The sequence below is a fragment of the Pogonomyrmex barbatus genome, unplaced genomic scaffold (assembly GCF_055798465.1).
Source record: "Pogonomyrmex barbatus isolate J1 unplaced genomic scaffold, ASM5579846v1 scaffold1, whole genome shotgun sequence".
NCBI classification, from domain to species: Eukaryota; Metazoa; Arthropoda; class Insecta; order Hymenoptera; family Formicidae; genus Pogonomyrmex; species Pogonomyrmex barbatus.
In genome coordinates this window covers 13979186-13994326 of record NW_028297098.1, presented here as the reverse complement: position 1 = coordinate 13994326, position 15141 = coordinate 13979186, and the positions used below count along the sequence as shown (strand labels likewise).

Sequence of the window (15141 nt, the reverse complement as noted above, 5' to 3'; positions counted from 1 at the left end):
ACCATAAATTACACTTTGATTACTGCATCAAATATCCAATGTCATTTCCCACCAGAGCGATTGCATAATTATTTAGCATGTATTATGTATACATATACAAGGTGTCTATAATGTTAATATATATATATATTTTATAAAAAATAAATTTTCTCGTAATCATAAATTGTATTTATAAAACGTGCATGTACATACAATTTTTTTATAAGAGAATTAAATAATCCAAAAAAATCTTAGAAGAAAAGACTTTAATAATTAATTATTTCCATCAATTATTTCTATCAATATATCTTTACAAATTTCTGATTCACGACTTGATTTATGAAATTTTTTAATAAATCTTTTTGTAATATTTTCAAATTCCATTCTTTCGATAAATTGCAAATGCAAGTTACCTTACATTTATTGTATAAAAAAATTCCAAAAAAAAAAAATGCTAGACATGTTTGATTACATATAAAAATAATAGCTATAAAAAAGTTGTAATTTTATGATAATACATACGATAAAATAATGTCATAAATATGTATATTAATTTATGAAGCATTTTTAGATAACATGCCTATCTCAAAAACATCCTAAAAACATCATCTTTAAAAACATCTTGACTTGATAAATAGATCTCTGAAAGAAAATGATTATTTGATTTTTTGGAGTTTACCCTCTGTCTCAATAGATGGCATTTTACAAAATGACATACTCGCAGTTAAAAACATCCCAATTAAATATATATATTTCAACAAGATCATATTGGGTGCCTTCAGTGACGCAAGTCCACACAAGTATTGTTCTATCTTTTTTGATATTCAATGAAGACAAGGACAAGATACTTGTATCGATTTGTCACCAAAGATGAAAGGCATCCATTGATCCACTACAGCACAAGCTTTGCAATTATATATATTGCAGTAATGATATTGCAATATAGTTGCAAAGTTTGTAAAGTTGGGTAATAATAAAAATTTTCGTTTATACAATATATACATATATATAAGAGATAAATAAAAACAAAGTTAAGTATAAACATTACATAATTAATATATTTATCTAACAATTAATTCCTATCACTAAAGTTGTCATGATATCTTTCTGATAGTTTCATAAGATATCTTATAAAAATATAATGTCTGAGATCTATTATAATGGGATGATTTGTTATAATGGGATTTGTCATAAAAAAAAAAATCATAAATTTAACAATGTATTACTAAAATATTCATTTAAACGATTAAAGATTTAAATCAATAGTCGATTATACATTTGATATTTTTTTATTATTTCCGTGATTTTTAATGATCACGAAAATTATTTAAAATTATCTAAAATTCAAAAGTAATGCGGTAACTTTACAGACACCCAGTACATGTTTCACCCAACACCACCCAACACTGAGCAGCGAGCAGCGTGAGGTCGCTACTCGTCCGTTTCTGGAGCTTTCTGAAATCTGCGCCGGCACACGCGTGCGATATAATACCATAAGAAACTTCCCGAAGATTCACACGAGTCATCGTCGAAATCGTGTTTATCGCTCGAGTGAATAGGCGGACATCAGGAACGAGATAGAGATTCGCATTTTTGGTGTGCGCCATGGATGATAAGGTGAGATCGCATTGTGGATTTGAACGCGCGTGGATCGGAATCGCTTCCTCGGAAACGCTTCTCCACGTTCGATAAGATCCCCTTCTCCCCCGATTTCTCGTTGTTTCTTTTGGATACGCGTAACTGTGCAATTATTTCTCCCATGATGAGTTGTCCAATCACGGTAAAACGAAACAGGAGTTCCGCCGCGACAGATTGATAATAAATAGCAATAATCATAGTTTATTATATCTGACAATTGGAATTAATTCGAGAAACTCCGTTTTTTTCTATTGACATATTGCTTTGCAGGTAGCTTTACTGAAAGAACAGGGAAATGCTGCTTTACAAACGGGCAATTATGATGAGGCTATTAGATGCTACACAGAAGCAATCGCTCTAGATGGCAATAATCACGTTCTCTATAGTAATCGCTCGGCAGCATATGCAAAATCCGAGAATTATCAGCAGGCGCTGGAAGATGCCGAGAAGACTGTCAGTTTGAAGCCAGATTGGGGAAAGGGTTATTCACGCAAGGGCAGTGCTCTTGCCTATCTAGGTAGATACAACGAGTCTATCCAGGCTTATGAGAAAGGTCTACAATTGGATCCGAATAATGCACAGCTGAGAAGTGGTCTGGCCGAAGTGAGGGCCCAGAAAACAGCCACTGCAACCAACCCATTCAACAAGCCAGATATATTTGTCAAATTAGCAAATGATCCTAGAACAAAGGGATATCTGTCTGATCCTGAATATATTAAGCTGCTGCAAGAACTGCGATCCAATCCACAGAATCTAGGTACCAAACTTCAAGATCCCCGAGTACTCACTACCCTTAGTGTACTATTAGGATTGGATGAACCGATGGAAACCGAACCGGTTCCACCAGAACCGCCAAAACCCAGCCCAAAACCAGAACCGAAGCCCCAGCCGAAAAAAGAAGAAGACAATCTTCCGCCTGAAAAAAGAAAAGCTTTAGAGGAGAAGAAACTCGGTAATGAAGCTTACAAGAAGAAAAACTTTGAGGAAGCTTTACAGCATTACAACAAAGCTGTGGAATTGGATCCAACGGAAATTGTTTATTTACTGAACATAGCGGCAGTGTACTTTGAGCAGAAGGAATATGAGAAATGTATCACCCAATGTGAGAAGGCTATTGACGTTGGTAGAGAGAACAGAGCGGATTTCAAATTGATAGCTAAGGCTTTCACGAGAATCGGTCATGCTTATAAGAAAATGGAGAACTGGAAGCAAGCCAAGGTGTATTATGAAAAATCCATGTCTGAACACAGAACGCCGGAGATTAAAACCTTACTCTCGGATATAGATAAAATAATTAAGGAGGAAGAGAGAAAGGCTTATATTGATCCAGTTAAAGCAGAAGAGGAAAAAGAACTCGGAAATCAAAAATATAAAGATGGCGATTATCCCGCGGCTATAAAACATTATTCCGAAGCGATTCGGAGAAATCCGGACGATCCGAAATATTACAGTAACAGAGCTGCTTGTTACACTAAATTGGCGGCTTTTGATCTCGGTTTGAAGGATTGCGAGAAGGTTGTTGAGTTGGATCCGAAATTCATCAAAGGCTGGATTAGGAAAGGAAAAATTCTACAGGCTATGCAACAGCAGGGGAAAGCTTTGACGGCGTACCAGAAGGCCCTCGAATTAGATTCGCAAAACAGCGAAGCGTTAGAAGGCTATCGCTCTTGCGCCGTGTCTGCTAGTTCGAATCCGGAAGAAGTTAGAAAGAGAGCAATGGCGGATCCAGAGATCCAGAATATATTGCGAGATCCAGCAATGAGGTTGATTTTAGAACAAATGCAAAGTGATCCAAGAGCTATACAAGAGTAAGTAACATATGTATTGATATAAATATATAAATATTATTTCAAATATAAATATTATTTCAATTGCTTATTTTGAAATTTTTCTCAATACAAACATCTTTATTATATAAAATTATATGTTATTAATATAATATTATTGAGAATGTACTCTGAAAATATCACGTGAAATATGATATTTCTTAAAAATAATTCTAATAATTTTCTTCTTTAATGCTAATGAACATTCTTTTGTTTTTTTTAACAGCCATCTGCAAAATCCCGATATAGCTGCAAAATTACTAAAACTTCTGGAATCTGGTCTCATCGCTATTCATTGAACAAGGAATTACATATAATGTATTTGTAATAAAAAAGAAAAGTAACACACTCTGCTATCAAGTTCCTTTAATATTAAGGAAATTCGCATTCGTGTATTGCAGATACATTAGCTGTATGGGATATATTTATCATCATACTCTTGCTCTTAAAATCTGTGTTCAAAAAGCCATTTGGAATAAAAGTTACATTGTACACATAATTTTTTCGTGCAAATGCAGTGGCCTTTAGTGTCATCGATGACTTTTGCATTATGAGACTTGTTACGATGATCATGTGTATATCATCGCTGATATACAATATAGTGAAACTCTTTGTGCAAAAAAGAAGTGGAGCTGTGAAAACTTTAAAAATATGTAATATTTACAATTAAAAAAGAAACTTACTCCGATGGCGAAACCGTGAATAATACCACTTTGGAAGTTGATAGTGCTATTGTATGATTTAAGTATAAAAGCTGTTTAGAATTAGAACATTAATCTTCTAAAGTAGTAAAGAATTTCATTTTTAAAACGATTTCTGTATATGATGCACACACTAACATTTTACTATTGATTTAATTTAGTGCTTTTAGTACTAAAATTAATCATAATGATATAAATGAATGCGAAATCGGATTAAGGCGACAACCAAGTAATAAGAGGAATGCTTCGAATAAAAAAATCTTTTTAAATCGAATTTTCTACTTGTGAATATTTATTGTCCTTATCAATATCTTTCTTATATCCATTTAAAAAATTATCCTGAATATACCAGAACGATTATTCTAAGATTTCGTCCCAAACTGATATCATTATGTTTCTTTTCATCTTTTTTTATTTTTCTATAAAGTTTGTAATATAAAAAACAGTACATATACCAATTTCATGTTACTTCGTAATGTTTTCATAATATGCATAATTTGTTGCAAATCAAGCATTAAATTATCAAAAATAATGTTACATTTTATTTCCTATTCAAATTCGTAACATAGTATAATTCATATATATTTTTAAGAAAGGATTATAATACCAATTATTAAAAAAAAATATATATATATACTCATTCTATTTTTTCTTTTATGAGATTTCATATCGTTTAAAAAAGCTAACAATGAAGAAAATTTGATAGACATCACAGTAAGGTCTGTTGTTTGTGTGGTGTGTGTGTGTGTGTGTGTGTGTGTGTGTGTGTGTGTGTGTGTGTGTGTGTATGTGTATCTTCTGGATGCACGAAAAAAAAACAATATTTTCTTGTGTTTGTAGATTTTATAAATAAGATATTTTTATTTTAACCATGTGTTGTATCGTCCTCAACGAAATCGGCTGCCTCTTCCCGCGTTACACATTCGACATGCGAAACTTTATTTCTGAATTTCACTCCATAAAATTTGTTCGCATGATGTAGTAATTCTGGCCTGCAAAGTAAATACACTTAATTTTCCATATTTTATCAGAAATTATCGAAATTCCTTACGAGGCCATTGAATTACATTACCTGAATGTCGTGGTGATAAACTGGGCATCAGAGCTAAGCTCGTGGATCATATCTGCCACTGCCTTTCTGTGTTGAGCGTCCAGCGCTTGGTCGATTTCATCGAACAAATAAAACGGTGCAGGATCGCACTTTTGTATCGCGAATATGAGTGCCAATGCTACGAGTGACTTTTGTCCACCAGATAATTGATTCATCTCTCTCATTTCGCCTCTATGTCCCGTAAACGATACTTTTATACCTAAAAACAATAGATTAGTAGTTTGAAATATATAAATAAAAAGTTTATAAGTGTGAAATAGTTAAAATTAGAAAAAATAAACATTTTTAAATAAAATAATATATAACAATTTTTTTTTATTATAAAGTATACTTGTTACATAAAAAAATCTTCCTCACCTACGCCAATGAATCTATCAGAATCTGATGGCTCTGCTGTTCCATCATCTCCTTCATCACCATCTGCAGTCCTCATGACTAATTGCGCATGTCCCGAAGGTACAAGTTTTTTAAATACTTCACTGAAATATTTGCTCACCTTAAACAAAAGATTGTCACACGAAATGTTTAAGAATATATGATAGTTTAATAGCTTAATATTAATTTTTTACTATTTTTAAATTCAATTTTTAATATTTGATATACATAATGATGTACCTGTTTAAATGTAAATTGTATCGCTTCGCATTTACGCTGTTCAAGTACAGACATGAGTTCTTTTATTTTCTCGTCGCCTCGATCTAACTCTTCCTTTCGTTTTACCAATCTTTCTTTCTGATCACTGAATGACATGAACTGATCCAAAGCCTTTTTATTCACATGGCTAAAAATAAACATAATAAACATGCAAATATATAAAGAATACAATTTTTACAATTTTCTTCGATCTTTATAGTTATAAATGTACTAATAATTATTAATAATTTTTAATCTTTTATACTTGTTGGAATTTTTATTATATTTAAGATTTACGCACCTATATTTTTTTAAATGATTATTTGCTTTCTCCATTTCCTTAAAAAGCTGTTTCGTGGACATTGTATTAAACTTAGAATAAGCTTCATGACTAGGCAATGCGCCGAGTTCAGTAATTTTCTGTGTACATTCCACTATTTTATGCTGCAGGATATTTAACTTGCTCGCTAATTTTTCTAAATCCTTTGCGTCGGCTTCTATTTTCTCCTGTGCTTCTTTTTCTTTTAACTTCCATTTCTCAACTTCAGCAGACTCCGATTTTTGCTAAACATACAGCAATATGAAAAGGATTATTTTATTTAAATATATACGAATAATAATATGCCATGTTTTTAATAAATGCTTACTTTCTTCATAGCGTTGGTCACTTTTTCGTTTTGCGCTTTGAAATCCTCGTTTACTTTTACTAATCTCTTTTCAATATCCGCTAATTGTATCTTTGATGAGTCAAGCTGCCGTTGTCGATCTTCAACTGAAATTTCTTGTAAAGCTTGAACTAATTCATCCTTTCTTCTCACTAAATTATTTGTTAATAAGTTTTCTAACTTATTTTTTTCTGCTTCTAATTGCATTCGCTTCGCAAATGCTTCTTTGTTCTCCTTCGTTAAGCGTCTTATGTCATCATTTAAAGTATCAACCTATAAAAATCAATATTAGCTGAATTCATACAAATTTCTGATCCGAGATAGAATTAAAAAAAAATAAGAATATGTAACATTTATTAATCTAATGTATTAAAAATTTTTTTCTTTATACAATTTTTTTCTTTATACCTGATGCTGATCCGCGACGGATAACTGCGCCATGAGTTCTTGATGTAATTCACTCTCCAGGCCGTCTTTAGTCGCGCGCATCGCTTCCAAACTTGATGTACACTGTGCAAGACTTCTTTCTTTTGGTGTACGGTATCTTTCTATAGCACTTAATTCTTCCTTCATAAGACGTATTTCTGCTTTCATTTTATCATATATATCTCTGTAAAATAGATGAATTGCTGATTAATCTTGATAATCAAAATTAATAATAAAATTTATCAACACATACATATACACATTTATTTCGATAGAAAACAATATAAATATGTACCAAACAATATAAAAAAAATTTGAAATGGATACTAATTATATAATTCTATATTAAAGATATCTTAATTACTTACTTAGCTTTACTATTTCTGGTTTCAGTCCTCTGCATTTCACTAACGTAAGAACTAATATTTTGATCCGCCTTTCTGATTTCTTCTTTAAGCGTTGTTAATTGAGTCTCTAAAGTAGAAATCTGAGACATTAATTCTGATCTTGTCTTCTGTATTTCAAGTCGTGATCTGAGTGTATTGAAATATCCGCCAGTTAAGGAGCCTTTAGATGAAACCTGATCGCCTTCTAATGTAACACAGTCCAAACCGGAATCTCGCGCCAAAGTTGTTGCTGCCTCCAGATTGCGGCAGATCAAAGTCTTTCCAAATATATATCTATAATAAAAAAAAAAAAAATATATATATATATAAATCTGTTTCACAAAAATATAGCAAAAAAAAGAAATTTTTATTTTTTATTTTATATATTCGTATACCTTAATGCTTTATCAAATTTGGGATCGTAATTTAATTTGGATATCATGGGTATAGCATCAGAAGTCTGCGGATAATCTATATCTTTTACGTGAAGTCTATTTAAAGGCATAAAAGTTACTTCTCCAGGCAATCGTTGATTGTTCATTTCTTTTAAAATCTTTGTGCCAAACTTATCGGTCTCTACAATGTGATGAAACAACCGATTCCCAGCGGTTACTTCAACGGCCATATAAACACTCTTGTCGCAGTTGAAATTTTCGATTACAGGCCCATAATAACTGCTTACTTCATTAACCATATCTTTCCGTCCACTACAAAACCAAAAATATTAAGCACATATTACATGTAATGTTATTATTACATAAATTTTAAACAGCATTTAAGAGCCGTTTTCAAAAACTATATGTATGTAGTATTTACCATAAACAAAATTAAATCTTACCGGAAAGTATCTAATACTTTACGTACGCTATCCCTGCCATTTAAAATAGGTTTACCAGCCATGGATCTTAGACTCTGATCTGCTTTTGCTAAATCTTCTTTAAGACCAGATAGATTTAGTTGCAATACACTCTCCTGCCGATATCTGCAATTTTACATATTTCACTTGAAGCACTTCAATTTTTTAAAATAATTGTTGCATTTGTTATTTATCTAATTAAATTAAACATACTGTTCTTTTCGAGTTGCTTGACACTGATCTTTCGCTTTGGTAAGCTCATAATATTGTTTATTATGATCATCTATTGACGCACGTTGTCGTTCCATTTCACGCGTATGATCTCCTATTTTCTTCTCCAAGGCAATTTGTTTTTCTGCATCACGTTTTAAATCTTCGCTGATCTTTTTTTGATGCTCTTCTTTATCTTTTATCTGTTTGGTAAGTTGTTTAAGCTCATTTTGTATCCACTTGTCTCTTTCATCCTGCAATGAATAAATTTTTTTTAAATTTTCTAAAATTAAAAAAAAAAAAAAAGAAAAATTATTATAACAATATAATTTTTTTCTTTTTCACCTTAGTGGTGAATTGACTGCCACGACCTTGTTTAGCATACAATTCCTTACGTTTCTGCTCCTTTAATTGTAATTCTCGTGTACACTCTTCCTCAACACGTTTCATTCGTTCATACTAGACACAAAAATACTTTAATATTTTTAATATATTAAATATATTAAATTAAATATTAAATTAAATATTGCTTTACTTCTGGTTTAAGAGATTTCAACTCGTCTTCTCGAAGAGCAATATTGGCCTTCAACTTTTCTAATTCTTGTTGAGCACGTTTTTTACTGTCATTATCACCTTTTACCTCTTCCAACAAATCGTTAATGGTAAAAGTCAACTTATTCTTTTCTTTTAGTAATTGCTGCTGTTCAGCACTGCATCACAAATACTTTAATATATTTTTTCCATATTATATTATCTATTCTATATAATCTTTGATACGTACCTAAGAGTGTCCCTTTCTTCTTTGGCAGTCTGTACTTCCTTTTTTGCTTCTTTTAGCCTCTTTGTAGCTGCACGTACCATTTCTTGAGCAGTTTTGGCTTCTGCTCCCAATCTCGCCTGCTCGGCTCCACTATTCGCTCTAGACTCCTCCAGCTCTTCTAATTTTCTTTTATTTTCTTTAAGTTCACGTTCGTGAATCGTATATTCTAAACATCGACGTTGTTTGTCCCAACGCTGATATTCTTTCAGTTCTTCTTTTTCTTCCTCGAGTGTTTTCAAACGTTCCTCTGTAATAAAATAATTATTTTCTTCTGCATTTCATTCATCATTCGGATATTTTTTGAACTTGGCCTTTAATCACCTATTGTTCGCAGAAAATCCTCGATTTTCTCTAATTTTCCTTCTGTCTCTTTCAAAATGGATTTCGACTCTTCTCTCCTATCGTCGTATACCCTAGTACCTGCTACTTCTCTTAATAATTTTAATCTATGTGAATCTGGTGCTGTTGCCATTTGATTTATCTGTAAAATAATTATGTTATATATAACTATATTACACTACAACATATTATTATAAACATGTTATATCAACATACCTTTCCTTGTTTTACAATGTAGTAAGGATTAGACCTAGAAAATCCTGCTGATTCCAATAAATTCATCACATCATTCCTTGTCACTATTTTTTTATTGAGAAAGTATTGGTCCTTTTTGGAGCCAATCACTCTTCTTAAATATACTTCATCTTTATCAATCTACAAAAACAAAATATTATATATGTTATTGTTTATTGGAAAATGTTATTTTAATATATATAAATAAAGCAGCTTCAATATTAATGTTAAATAATGAATAATGAACTAATAATTTTGTACCGGTAATCTTCCATCGGAATTATCAAAGATAATTTCTACATGAGCAGATATAACACGAGGTCCCGTTCCTTCATGTAGTAGTGCTTGCCTCTGCTCAGGCCTGAGATGAGAGAACTCATCGCTTAGGACAAATTGAATAGCATAAAAGAAGTTGCTTTTGCCAGACCCATTTCTGCCAACTTGTAAATAAAGTATCCAGTTGTAACATATATAAAGATTATATTCTTTAACTGTCATATCAATCTTATATAAGGGTGTTTCAATTACTTACCTACTACATTATGCCTCGGATCGAAAGGTTCGACGACCGTCTGTTCACGGTAGGATTTAAATCCTTGGATAATCACCTGTTCAAACACAAATCCATGGTATGAATGCGAGACATGTGTATTCACTCTATTCCACAACACATTTTACTGACTCTATGAGAATCACAATGACAACAAAGTGTCAACACTTTGAATGAAACGCTAACCTTAACAGTAATTTATAATTCACAATAAGTCTATATGTCTAAATTCCGGTAGCAATTAAAATGTTAGAATATAGGATGAAGGGAATGCAAGAAACGAATGTTACGACGGAAAAACGGAGTAACGATCTCACATCGACTGAGACGCGTCAGACGTGATTTTGGATTTTATTTGTCATACCTGTTTGATGTACATGATGCGACGGGAAACCGAGCATACGTATCATTCGTGTCGATATTAGTCGAGGACGCGGTCGGAAAAACGTAGAAAAGTTCTCTGACGCCAAACGCGACGAAAACATTCAACCGACTTGTTGGCAGAGCGACATTTATACAACACGCAGGCTATCAGCTGCGAAAAGTCCCCAGATTTGGGCGGGAGATGCAGTTTCGTGTGTTAGGAAAATTGTTCATGTTCGGTGAAATGGAATTCGGTCGAGTAATCGATCCTTGAAATTTTGATTGGTGTAAAATGGAAGATCTATTCCGGAAATAAAATGGAGAGTTTTTCGGGAATTTAATTGGTGTAAACAGGAAGTCTGTTCTTTGTTGCTGCATTATTGGATTATTATATTACCTGTGCTCGAAAAAATTGACCAATCACGATCGAATTATAGAAGAATAATCGACTATGATTCAATGATCAATTTTTTACGGTTACGGTATAAATTAATAGATTACGGCCTCCATAAGCCAACTCTAACAATTTCTATCATTTTTCCTTAATTTCTTGATTTCATTTATTTTTTATCTTTTTTTAATTTTTAGAATTGAAAAAAATAATAAAAAGTAAGTTGAATTAAGTAATTTGTTTTGATTTTAAAGATTTTAGCTTATATTTTAAATTCTTTTTTATTAACAAAAATTTTTTTAAAAATAATTTGACAACTTATCAGAAGATTTACAAGCCATTTAGAGTCTATCCCTTTAAGTATGAAACTATGAAACTATTATTATATTTATTATTATTTTTATAGGCTACGGTCAATGTAACACTACAAATGCTTCGAAGCGTTTGATTGTCCAATCAAAACAAAGAATTTTACTAATGCATCAATCAAAAAATGCTTCAAAGCATTTATAACTCTTGACCGTAGTGTAACCTATCAACATGAAAAGGCACCTTTGTGATTGAATTCGATGATTCTGTAACGACCTGTAATAAATCACATGTATTTTGAAAAGTCATATAAAACGCGTCAAAACACAGCTGAACAGTTCGATGAGAGATCCGAATACTAGCAATGGCATCGAGCAGAAGTACCAGAGAAGTTCTATTATCATTAGTAGATGATATCGAATTAATAGCAAAGTAAGATATATTTATTTTATAGTGGTAATACTTGGAGAATTTTAAAAGAAATTTATAGCAACGGTTCATTTTAAGTTTTTTCTCTCTTCGTATATCGTTTTGCCTTGTCTGTTATTTTTCATTATCTGTCATTCTAATTTAAATGTGTCCTGGTCTTCCAGAGAGATGATAGAAAATACAATCGCTCAAAAACCTGCAAAGCTCTCAAGCACAGAACATGCCCAGTTAACTGAATTGCTAGTCGCCAAGGATAATGAATTAAAGGCAACATTGAAGCGGGCTGCCGAACAAGCCATGATCAACTTGAAGATGGAGGCATTGAAAGCTGAGGTAGAGAAACAAGACCAGGACATTCAGCAATTACAGCGACAGTTGAAAGAGGCAGAGCAGATCCTGGCTACTGCGATTTATCAAGCGAAGCAAAAATTGCAATCTATTGCACGTGCTAATAAAAGACCAGTTCCTTCGGAGGAACTTATTAAGTATGCTCATAGGATAAGTGCAACTAATGCAATTTGTGCGCCTTTAACATGGCAACAGGGAGATCCTAGAAGGCCGTATCCCACAGATATTGAAATGAGATTGGGATATTTGGGAAGATTGAGTGATCTGCCTTTAAATGGACAGTTACTTGGATCTCATCCTGGTATACCAGCTGATTTACATAGAGCAGGACATCCCGCTGGAGGTAAAGTATCTTGTATATATATCATGTTTGAAATCAATAAGAATTTTTAAAATAAACAGATTTTTTAAAAATAATCCTTGCTGTTCTAGAGCCACCTGTTTCACAATCAAATCAATTTGCCTGGCATCCATCAGGAGAGATTCATATGTCAGTCGGAGGGCAAGGAAGTGTGGCTGTGAATACGCATAAACAAGAAACAGAAGACGTTGAAGTTATGTCGACAGATTCTTCGAGTAGCTCATCTAGTGATTCGCAATAGATCTAAGTACTGACATACTATTAGAATTAAGGATATTATTTTCATAATTCAGCTCTAGCCATTTGTATGAAAAAATAAGACTCAATTTTAATTGTAATCAGGATATTATGGGCAATTAATGCAAATCATTTATTAGTTTATTAGTTTATATAATAGATATAATATAATTTATATAATAGATCTTATTAAAAGATATAAAACATAATATAAATTTATTTTAATTTATATATTAATTAATTATAACATAAATTTTTTATTGGAGGAATAAACTAACAGAAAATAGTATTTCGATACATCTACTTTTTGAAGTTTTTGAAATTTAAATTTTTTTAGATTCAGTAAATATGTTATATAGAAGATATATTAGATCAGTTTAATATTTATAGTTTACAGTTTAATATTTATATGTACCATTAGAAGTACAATCCAAAAGAATTTGTGGTATGTATTTATGTAATATTTCAGAAGTATAATACATCTCAGGATTAGCCTACAACATAAAAAGGAATGATAACATAGGAAAATATTTGATACAGAAGAATCAACTTTTGAATTTTTTGTACTAACCAACAAGACTCGGTTGTTAAACTGTGATTTTTGAAATAAAACATTTTCATCAGTAAATGTTAAATTAAATAAGTTGCAATCCGCTTGGATCTTATTTATGTCTTTATAGAATAGAAGCTCCTGTAGTTTTAATCCTGGATATGTCAATACTTCACTATCATAACCAAAACTCATGATTTGCAGAACATCTCTAAAATAAAGTTTTATTTAATTATTAATAATTATTATTAACTCAATATAATATTTCATAATTATATTAAATATTTTGTATATGTCCAATATAAGAAATATATGTACCGTCTAAAACTCTGCAAATTACAAAAAAATGCACAAGCTAATATCTTGTTTAATTGTCTAACTAAACGAGAAACACGAACATAGTTTCTCGTGTACCAAGCAAGCGAGATCTTTGTGGCTAATTCAACTGCGGATGTTTTTCTGTATACACAAACGTAAGAAGTATGTAAAAAATTAATGTCAAATATTTGCGACGCACATGAATTTTGAATAATTTTCACATTTTTTTTTTAAATACCAACATACTTTAAATCTGATGGAAGTATTAGAGCTCTTCTTAAAGCTTCATTATCTCCAATATGAAGAAGAATATATATAGCCTCCATTTCCGATCGACGATTGGTTAACGTTAGTTTTTCGAGATCTTTGTGTATTTCTGAATTATCCTGTATATTTTCATAATCTTGTTGATCATATAATATAAGTAATTGATTGATACATTCTAACAAATGTTTATTGTTTATTTTAGGATCGAATTCTGAAATGTTTTTTTCACATAATCTAGAAAAAAAAGATTTGACAATTTCCATCTTTTTAGAGAATGTGTTTGATTATTTTATACCTTTGTGCAGAATAGATGTGAAATCGGACAATTTGCTCTAGAAGGAGAATATTAGCAGCAGTATCAATTCTTTGTATCACAGCATCTTGTCGTATTGCTCTCAATCGATCAAATATAAAATCATATATTTTCGCCCAATCGAAATCCGTTCGTTTAGCTATTCTGCAATGATATGCATTAAATATTACATAATATCTCGTAATGGATCATGAATAATGTTTTATGATATAAAATAGATATTTTCTGATAGCAGTCATTTGTGTACTCTTACACGGACAAATTATACTTAAATAAATTGTTGAAATTACTTGGTGAACAAGTATCGAATAGTGGATAATAATACATGTGGAGGACGCAACGAGTCAGGATCTGTCATCCGGTTTCCAGCAGCAGAACGCTTGAAGCATTTCACCATTTTCATTGGATCACCTCTGGGTTTTCTCATATTTATAGTTTTTTTATAAATCTCAAACCTATGTAACAAGCCTTCTCTTTGTCTCCTAAATGAAAATAAATTCAAATTTTGAGAAATTACAAATTTCTAACTACATTTCATTATTTATAAAAATACAACAGGCAATTAGTCTTTTTAATAATTGCTAGAAACATGTATATTATTAGACAAACAAATCATAAAGAAATCAAAATTTAATAAGATCTATCATTATCAAATTTTTATTTATAAGTTTTTCACATTATTTTGGAAACTGACCAGATTTGTTCTTTTTTCGGACACATCCAGGGACATCGTCCCACTATTTTCTCGTTGAACGACGTCATTACGTCTCTTTATCCTTTCAAATTTATTAAAAGAAAAATATGTATCAGGTATCACTTATACAAAAATCAGTGAAGACATATTGTGATCAACAAACTAGAGTATACCTAAAGGTTGATTT

General features: G+C 31.5%; 4 protein-coding genes across 6 annotated transcripts; 2 read left to right on the top strand and 2 right to left on the bottom strand.

The window, feature by feature from the left end:
* Positions 1 to 1397: 1397 nt before the first annotated feature.
* Positions 1398 to 4418, top strand: Stip1 (Stress-induced phosphoprotein 1). Its single transcript, XM_011646331.3, has 3 exons — positions 1398 to 1596; positions 1888 to 3425; positions 3670 to 4418. Exons 1-3 carry the CDS (start codon positions 1585 to 1587, stop codon positions 3740 to 3742), a joined length of 1623 nt encoding a protein of 540 aa, XP_011644633.2. The 5' UTR covers positions 1398 to 1584; the 3' UTR covers positions 3743 to 4418.
* Positions 4406 to 10925, bottom strand: SMC3 (structural maintenance of chromosomes 3). Its single transcript, XM_011646330.2, has 19 exons — positions 10739 to 10925; positions 10357 to 10432; positions 10086 to 10264; positions 9807 to 9965; positions 9573 to 9732; positions 9213 to 9498; positions 8967 to 9141; positions 8777 to 8890; positions 8435 to 8685; positions 8204 to 8347; positions 7761 to 8072; positions 7348 to 7659; positions 6962 to 7163; positions 6536 to 6826; positions 6190 to 6452; positions 5871 to 6036; positions 5613 to 5751; positions 5217 to 5454; positions 4406 to 5136 (listed from the first exon to the last, which is right to left on the bottom strand). Exons 1-19 carry the CDS (start codon positions 10751 to 10753, stop codon positions 5010 to 5012), a joined length of 3609 nt encoding a protein of 1202 aa, XP_011644632.1. The 5' UTR covers positions 10754 to 10925; the 3' UTR covers positions 4406 to 5009.
* Positions 10926 to 11709: 784 nt separating this feature from the next.
* MED4 (mediator complex subunit 4) lies at positions 11710 to 13455 on the top strand. Its single transcript, XM_011646329.3, has 3 exons — positions 11710 to 11869; positions 12031 to 12557; positions 12647 to 13455. The coding sequence occupies exons 1-3, from the start codon at positions 11802 to 11804 to the stop codon at positions 12814 to 12816; spliced, it is 765 nt and encodes a 254-aa protein (XP_011644631.1). The 5' UTR covers positions 11710 to 11801; the 3' UTR covers positions 12817 to 13455.
* LOC105431860 (SAC3 domain-containing protein 1) lies at positions 12902 to 15133 on the bottom strand. Of its 3 annotated transcripts, XM_011646328.3 has the most exons (7): positions 14955 to 15131; positions 14551 to 14742; positions 14243 to 14404; positions 13927 to 14181; positions 13681 to 13821; positions 13384 to 13573; positions 12902 to 13306 (listed from the first exon to the last, which is right to left on the bottom strand). In XM_011646328.3, exons 1-7 carry the CDS (start codon positions 15020 to 15022, stop codon positions 13211 to 13213), a joined length of 1104 nt encoding a protein of 367 aa, XP_011644630.2. In that variant the 5' UTR covers positions 15023 to 15131; the 3' UTR covers positions 12902 to 13210. The 3 variants fall into 3 exon arrangements, with proteins under 3 accessions (XP_011644630.2, XP_088936364.1, XP_088936379.1); XM_089080238.1 differs by having other exon boundaries at positions 12902 to 13573; positions 14955 to 15132; XM_089080253.1 differs by lacking the exon at positions 13681 to 13821 and having other exon boundaries at positions 12902 to 13573; positions 14955 to 15133.
* Positions 15134 to 15141: the final 8 nt, after the last annotated feature.